Source organism: Cebus imitator, unplaced genomic scaffold (assembly GCF_001604975.1).
Source record: "Cebus imitator isolate Cc_AM_T3 unplaced genomic scaffold, Cebus_imitator-1.0 Scaffold346, whole genome shotgun sequence".
In the NCBI taxonomy this organism is placed as follows: Eukaryota; Metazoa; Chordata; class Mammalia; order Primates; family Cebidae; genus Cebus; species Cebus imitator.
Window position 1 is genome coordinate 430,877 of NW_016107661.1, and position 8,500 is coordinate 439,376.

Consider the following 8,500-nt stretch of genomic DNA (forward strand, 5'->3'; position numbering starts at 1 on the left):
GTTGACCAGGATGGTCTCGATCTCTTGACCTCGTGATCCACCCGCCTCGGCCTCCCAAAGTGCTGGGATTACAGGCTTGAGCCACCGCGCCCGGCAATTTTTTTTTTTTTTTAATTTTTAGTAGAGACAGGGTTTCACCAAGTCGGCCAGGCAGGCCTCGAACTCCTGACCTCAGGTGATCTGCCCACCTTGGCCTCCCAAAGCACTGGGATTACAGGCATGAGCCACCACGCCAGGCCAGGACACTTCTAATACTAAAAGCCGCGATTCACAATGAATCTGTAACAAATTATGAATATCTGCCACCAAAAAAATGTACCATCTTCCTTCATAAATCAAACACACTAAGACAGACTTACAGATATGCTAAATTGTAGCATAGATAATAGAGAATACAACTTCTCAAGCAAAACAAAGAATATTTGAAAATACTGACTAGGCCAGTCATGGTGGCTCATGCCTGTAATCCCAACACTTTGGGAGCCCAAGGTGGGTGGATCACTTGAGGTCAGTAATTCAAGACCAACCTGGCTAACATAATGAAACCCCGTCCTACTAAAAATACAAAAATTAGCCGGCATGGTGTCAGACACCTGTAATCCCAGCTACTTGGGAGGCTGAGGCAGGAGAATCACTTGAACCCGGGAGGTGGAGGTTGCAGTGAGCCAAGATCGCACCACTGCACTCCAGCCTGAGTGACAGAGCAAGACTTCATTTGAAAATATATATATATATATTGATCAGTAGGTGACAAATAAGATGACAAGGAAGTTCTGTAAATTTAAGAATTATAAACACTCTCTGACCAGATAAATTAGAATAAAGTTGATCAGAATAACGTGAGAAATTAAAGATCAAAAAGGCCCTTCCACCTAGAAATTAACAAACAAAAAACCACAAAACTTCTATTAGACAACTCCTGGTTGAAGGAGAAAATATAAATAAAAATTATAGAATTTCTGAAAAATAAAAAAAGCACTAAATACAGAACGCCCAGAATATACTTAAAGCAGCAGTCAGCAAAACTTCACAGCCTCCAACATTTAGCAAAAGAGAAACAATGAAAATGAAAGAAATTCCCAACTCAAAAAACTAGAACAACTAAGTGAAAGAAAAATAAAAGCAGAAATTAATAGAGAACTGACAATCAGTAGATCTAATTAATAAACCAAAATCCTATGGGTTTTCCACTAAATGGACAAAGTACTAGTATTTAACATAAACAGAAAAAAAGAAACGCAAACATACAAAATAAAAAATGAGGCCAGGCACAGTGGCTCATGCCTACAATATCAGCACTGTGAAAGACTGAGGTGGGAGGATCACTTGGGCCCAGGAGTTCGAGACCAGCCTGGGCAACATAGTGAGACACTGCCCCTATATTTTTTTTAATATAAAAAATTTAAAAAATTTTAAGAAATGAGATCCAACAATTCCACTCCTGGGTATTTATCCAAAAGAAAGGAAATCAAAAAAAAAAAAAAAGGAAATCAATGTACCCAAGAGCTATCTACAGCCTCATGATTTTTGCAGCACTATTCACAGCAGCCTAGATATACAATCAACAAGTGTCCATCAGAGGATGAATGAAGAAAGAAAATGAGTTTATATGCACAATGGAATATTATTCAGACATAAAGAATGAAATCTGATTATTTGTGGCAACAGGAATAAACCTGGAAGATACTATGTTAAGTAAAATAAGCCAGACACAGCAAGACAAATGCTAGTTGGGCGTGATGACTCACACCTATAATCCCAACACTTTGCGAGCCCAAGGTGAGAGGACTGCTTGGGCCAGGAGTTCAAAACCAACGTGGTCAGTATAGCAAGACCCTGTCTCTACAAAAATAAAAATAAAAATTAGCCAGGTGTGATGGTGGGCGCTTGTAGTCCCAGCTACTCGGGAGGGTGAGATGCGAGGATCCTTGAGCCCAGGAATTGGAGGCTGCAGTGAGCCAATACATCAAGTCACCATACTCCAGCCTGGGTGACAGGGCAAGACCCTGTCTCAAAAAACAAAGCAAAACAAAAAAACCAAAACTACACGACTACATGATCTCACCCACTTACTGAATTTTTAAATACTCGTGTCATACACGTAGACTAGAACAGTGGTTATCAAAGGTTGGGGGTGAGGAGGTAATGGAAGAGAATGGTCAATAGGTACAAAATTACAGATCAACGAAACAAATTCTGGTGTTCACAGTAGAGTGACTATACGTAACAGTAGTGTATATCTCGAGATTGCTACTAGAAGAGAGGATTTTAAATGTTCTCACCTCAAAGAAATGATAAATGTTTGAGGTGATAGATAAGCTAATTATCCAATTTGATCATTAGACAGTGTATACATGTATCAAAGCATCACACACGGTACCCCATAAATACGTAGTTATTTCTGTCAATTAAAATGAGATAAATACTTTCCAGGTCAGGTGCAGTGGCTCATGCCTGTAGTCCCAGCACTTTGGGAGGCTGCGGCAGGTGGACTGCTAGAGCTCAGGAGTTTTGAAACCAGCCTGTTCAACATGGCAAAACCCCATCTCTACAAAAAATACAAACATGAGCTGGACACGGTAGGGTGTACCTGCAGTCCTAGCTACTCATGGGGCTGAGGTGGAAGAACTGCTCTCAGCCCGGGAGGCGGAGGTTGCAGTGAGCTGAGATCTGGTCACTGTACTCCAGCCTGGATGACAAAGAAACAAACACCCTGTCTCAAAAAGTAAATCAGTATTTTCCACTCTGGAAAAAAAAAAATGGGAGAAAATCACCACTGAAACACAGTACTTTATTTTATCTACTTACCTTTTTTGAGACGCAGTTTCATTTTGTCACCCAGGCTGGATGACAGTGGCACGATCTTGGCTCACTGCAATCTCCCCCTCCCGGGTTCAAGTGATTCCCCTGCCTCAGCCTCCAGAATAACTGAGACTACAGGCATATCCCACCATACCCAGCTAATTTTTGTATTTTTAGTGGAGACGGGGTTTTACCATGTTGGCCAAGCTGGTCTTGAACTGCTGACCTCAAGTGATCCAGCCGTCTCAGCCTCCCAAACTGCTGGGATTACAGGCATGAGCCACGGCACCTGGCCTGAAACACAGTATTTTAAAAGGAGGAAAACAGTATGCTGTAGACCTCCGCAAATAAGTCTGAAACCGTAGATGAAGTGATCTCTCAGGAAAATATAATTTACCAAAACTGACCCCATAAGAAGAGAAAGCGTGAGGAGGCCAGTCTCTACAGAAGAAAGAGAAAAACTTTTGTCGAGGAACCACTTCACAGACAGAGACCAGATGGTTTCATGGGAGGATTCTATCAAAACTTCTAAGACCAGGTAGCACTAATGCTACGTGTATTGTCCTAGAACACAAAAAGGAAGGAAAATTCCAAATTACTTTTATGAAGTATAACACTGATACTGTATATATCATAAAGACAGAATAAAAATAGAAAATTATAGCCCAGGCCAGGGATGGTGGCTCAGGCCTCTAATCCCAGCACTTTGGAAGGCTGAGGCGGGCAGATCACCAGAGGTCAGGAGTCCAAGACCAACCTGGCCAACATGGTGAAACCCCATCTCTACTAAAAATACAAAAATTAGCTGGGTATAGTGGTAAACATGTGTGATCCCAGCTACTCTGGAGACTGCGGGAGGAGAATTGCTTGAACCTTATGGGCGGAGGTTGCAGTGAACTGAGATCTCACCACTCCACTCTGGCCTAGGCAACAGTGCAAGACTCTGTCTCAAAAGAAAAAAAAAAAATTATAGACCAATATCACTGATGAATGTATATCCGTAGAAAAGTACTAAATATTAATAAACAATTTAAAAGCACATTAAAATAATACAACATGTGAGATTTCAGCCAAGAATGTAAGGTTGATTCATTATTAGGAGGTTCATGAAGATAATCTACCATATGACTAGAGCTACAGGTAACATTCCAGTCGTCTCCGAAGATGTGGAAAGAAAATTCAGTAGTGACTCCTATAAAACAATACTCAAGAATAGAAGAACTGATGAATACTTTTGTTTTTTGAGATGAGTCTCACACTGTTGCCCAGGCTGGAGTGCAGTGGCGTGATCTCTGCTCACTGCAACCTCTGCATCCAGGGTTCAAGCAATTCTCTGCCTCAGCCTCCTGAGTAGCTGGGATTAGAGGCACCTGCCACCACGCCTGGCTAACTTTTGTATTTTTAGTAGAGACGGGGTTTCACTATCTTGGCCAGGCTGGTCTTGAACTCCTGACCTGGTGATCCACCCGCCTCGGCCTCCCAAAGTGCTAGAATTACAGGCGCCCAGCCAGTGCTTTGTTAATATGCTAAAATAACATATGCCTTCCCTTTTAAAACCAGCCTTTCACGTAATGTGGCGGCATTTCCACTAAGATCAGGACCAAGGTAAGGATGCATACTGTCTCCATGATGTTGAACAATGGTCTAGAGGTGTTAACAACTAAACAAAAGAACAATGCAATTCAACAGTCAGAGTCACAAGAATCATCAGGAAGCAGTGTATCCATTGATATTTAAATATTATATGGTAGTACACCTGTAAACCCCTGAAGAATCAATAACAAAACTAACCTAACCAATAGAAGAATTCCATAAGGTAGCAGAACATAAAATTAGTTTGCAGAAATCCACTGCCTTCAAATGCACTGACAATATAATGACACCACTACAGAACTTACTCATGGTCAGGCTCAGTGGCTCACGCCTGTAATCCCAGCTCTTTGGGAATGCAAGGCAGGGGGGATCATGAGGTCAGAGATGGAGACCATCCTGGCCAACATGGTGAAATCCTGTCTCTACTAAAAAAACAAAAATTAGCTTGGCATGGTGGCACGCACCTGTAATCCCAGCTACTTGGGAGGCTGAGGCAGAAGAATCACTTGAATCTGGGAGGCAGAGGTTGTGGTGAGCCAAGATCGCACCACTGCACTCCAGCCTAGGCAAAAGAGTGAGACTCTGTCTCAAAAAGAAAAAAAACAAAAAAAAAAAACTTATTCATGTATCCAACCACCACCTGTTCCCCAAAAACCTACTGAAATAAAAAGTAAATACAAAATAAAGAGCACTGAGTAATTAATACCCTGAGAGTTGGGGGAAAAAAAGGATATAATGGTAGGGAAAACCCCATTTACAACAGCAACAAAGATGACCAAACTCTTACGAATAACCTTAAGTCATATGCAAAATGTAGATGAAGAAAAATGTAAAACCCTCCTGCAAGACCCAGAAGTACACTGGAACAAGAAGACATTCTTCGTTCTTGCATAGGACAACTCAGCATCACAAAGATACAGTTAACTTATAAATTTTTCACAATCTCAATAAAAATATTAATACTATTTTAAAGGAGCTAGACAAGTTGATATTCAAGTTCATACAGAAAAATAAACAAGCCATAGCTCAGGAAACGGAAAACAGAAAACTAAGAGTGGACTGGCCTACGCAGTGGTAAGGCATGCTACAGAAAGCTTCTGGTTTTGGTGCCACACTCCACTGTAACCAACTTTCTCTCCTGTTACAGCAGCAGCCTCAACCTTGCCATGGAAGTGGCTGGGGGAGGCAGAGCCAAATCTCAGAGGAGCAGGTGGGAGCCAGGGAAGTGGGGGGTACCTTTCCTTTTCTTTTTTGAGACAGAGTCTCGCTGTGTCACGCAGGCTGGAGTGCAGTGGCAGGATCTTGGATCACTGCAACTTCCACCTCCTGGGTTCAAGTGATTCTCATGCCTCAGCCTCCTGAGTAGCTGGGACTACAGGAGCTGGCCACCAAACCTGGCTGATTTTTTTTTTGTTGTTGTATTTTTAAGTAGAGACAGGGTTTTACCATGTTGGGCAGGCTGGTCTTGAACTCCTGACTTCAAGTGATCCTCCCGCCTCAGCCTTCCAAACTGTTGAGATTACAGGCGTGAGACACCATGCCTGGCTGCAGGTGGGGGGGCATCTTTCTCTGCCAAGTTACCTAAAGCTCAAGACAACCACAGACCCCAGCAGAGTGCAGCTGGCAGGTGCAGGTACCTGGGCTCCGATAGAGGCTCTTGGGCAGAGAGGGTGAGTGAGTGTCCATCAAGGCCACGATCTTCATGTGTCCGTACTGCTTGGCCAGCATCCGGGCTGTGGCTCCACTGTGGTCTCTTGCGTCCACCTTGACTCCCTGCAAATGTCCATGAAAGGAGGGTTAGGGGCCTCTCCTTCAAAGCACCTGCGCTTCCTGGGCTGGTGGCTGGGAAGAGAGCTGGCTTTTTACTGCCTCTCTGTGTGCAAAAAATCATGTCTACATGAGAAAGAGGGGCAGGCTTGTCTGCATCACAGCCACAAGTTTTGCTCTCACTATCTTCTTAGTGACAAGGATGAGGGGGGCTGGGGAGTCATCTCCCAGCTGCAGCAGCTCTCGGCTTCCCACTGCTGCCTGCCATGTTCAAGCTCTCACTTGCAGGGGGAGCCCAGCCTTCACCTTCTGCGCCTAGGCTGTGTGCCACTCGCTTTGCTTCTCTTCACTCAAAGAAAACTGGAGACAGCAGTTCACAACAGAAGCAGCCTTTTAAACCACATTCAGAATGAAAGCACCACCCTCTGAAGCAGAATTCATAACTTTTATCCAAAGCTCTATAATGTATTTACAGGTCTTGCAGCACAACAATTCCACTTCTATGACTCTAAGGAAACAGCCCTAAATACAAAGAAAGCTTCAGTGCACAAAGATGTTTGGCACAACATGTTCACAATAATGAAAATGTACCTAGAGACAAATGCTCAGGGGGATGAGAAGTCAGCTATATTACTGCCATAAATGATGACATTTATAAACAGCTGTGTAATCAAGTTGAAAAAAGGATCATGGCCAAACGAGGCTCATGCCTGTAATTGTAGCATTTGGGAGGCCAAGGCAGGTGGATCACTCAGGTTCAGGAGTTGGAAAACAACCTGGGCAACAAAGCAAGATCCCATCTCTACAAAAACAATGACAACTCTGGCCAGGCGCAGTGGGTGTCTCCTATAATTCCAGCACTTTGGGAGGCCGAGGTGGGTGTATCATGAGGTTAGGAGATCAAGACCATCCTGGCTAACACAGTGAAGCCCCATCTACTAAAAATACAAAAAATTATCCAGGGATGGTAGTGCACGCCTGTAGTCAGTCCCAGCTACTCAGGAGGCTGAGGCAGGAGAATCACTTGAACCCGGGAGGTGGAGGTTGCAGTGAGCCGAGACTGCACCACGACAATCCAGCCTGGGTGACAGAGCGAGACTCCATCTTGGGAAAACAACAACAACAACAACAACCTCTAATCAATACAGCATGATTTTAGTGCACTGGAACTGTCTGTCTCTACTGTTAGACCAGGCAGCTGGGGAGGCAGGGAAGCAAGAGCCAAAACTCAGAGGAGCATGTGAGAGCCAGGCAAGGGGGAGCATCTTTAATAAAAATGAGCAGCGTGTGATGGCACATGCCTATAGTCCCAGCTACTCAGGAGGCTGAGGCAGGAGGATCACTTAAGCCCCAGAGGGCAACGCTGCAGCAAGCTGAGATTGCCCAGCTGCAGTCCAGCGTGGGCAATAGAGCGAGACTTTGTCTCAAAAAACTTAAAAAGGAATATGATACAAAACTATGCATACATTACAACTGCAGCAAAATGAGACAAAACAAGTAAGTACACAAAAAACAATACTGGAAGGTAACATGCCCAAAATATTATCTTTAAGTTATTTATTATTTTTGATGAGGATTTTTCCAATCTTCTGTGTTTTTAAAATGTACTACCATAAACATGTTTCCTTTTTTTTTTTTTTTTTTTTTTTTTTTATTTTGTTTTTTTTTTTATTTATTTATTTTTTTGAGATAGGATCTTACTCTGTCACCCAGGCTGAACTGCAGTGGCCCCAAAGAAAATAATGCAGGACATTCACTGAAATTTAGAATTTTCACTGCAGCATTTAGCATAGTGAGAATTAGAAAGAACCTAAATTAAGAGAATAGTGAGCTACATGAGAGCATATCCAGAAAACAGTGCCTCCCACCCATATGTGGTGGGTGGGAGTACCTGCAGGTACTAGGGTGCACAAAATATCATCAACAGAAAAAAAAGCCAGGCCAGGTGCTGTGGCTCATGCCTATAATCCCAGCATTTGGGAGGCTGAGATGGGCAGATCATCTGAGGTCAGGAATTTGAGACCAGCCTGGCCAACACGGCAAAACCCTGTCTCTACTAAAAGTACAAAAATTACCTGGGTGGTGGTGTGCGCCTGTAGTCCCAGCTACTCGAGAGGCTGATGCAGGAGAATTGCTTGAATCTGGGAGGCAGAGGTTGCAGTGAGACAAGATCGCACCACTGCACTCCAGCCTGGGTGACAGAGCAAGACTCCATCTCAAAAAAAAAGGAGTGCTCACTTTGGCAGCACATATACTCAAATTGGAACGAAACAGAGAAGATTAGCATGGCCCCTGCGCAAGGATGACACGCAAATTAGTGAGGCGTTCCATATTTAAA

At 43.5% G+C, this 8,500-nt stretch overlaps 1 protein-coding gene and 1 non-coding gene across 10 annotated transcripts in view; one reads left to right on the forward strand and one right to left on the reverse strand.

Moving 5' to 3' along the window:
• ANKS3 (ankyrin repeat and sterile alpha motif domain containing 3) overlaps positions 1-8,500 on the reverse strand; it is a 38,880-nt gene that overhangs the window by 11,142 nt on the left and 19,238 nt on the right. For all 9 annotated transcript variants that reach the window (XM_017505987.2, XM_017505983.2, XM_017505978.2 and 6 more), the window contains one exon: positions 6,033-6,168. In XM_017505987.2, the coding sequence (XP_017361476.1) occupies positions 6,033-6,168 (136 nt within the window). The remainder of the gene's footprint in view (positions 1-6,032; positions 6,169-8,500) is intronic.
• LOC119467891 lies at positions 8,393-8,499 on the forward strand. Its single transcript, XR_005196526.1, has one exon. It is a non-coding gene; the product is annotated as a U6 spliceosomal RNA (small nuclear RNA).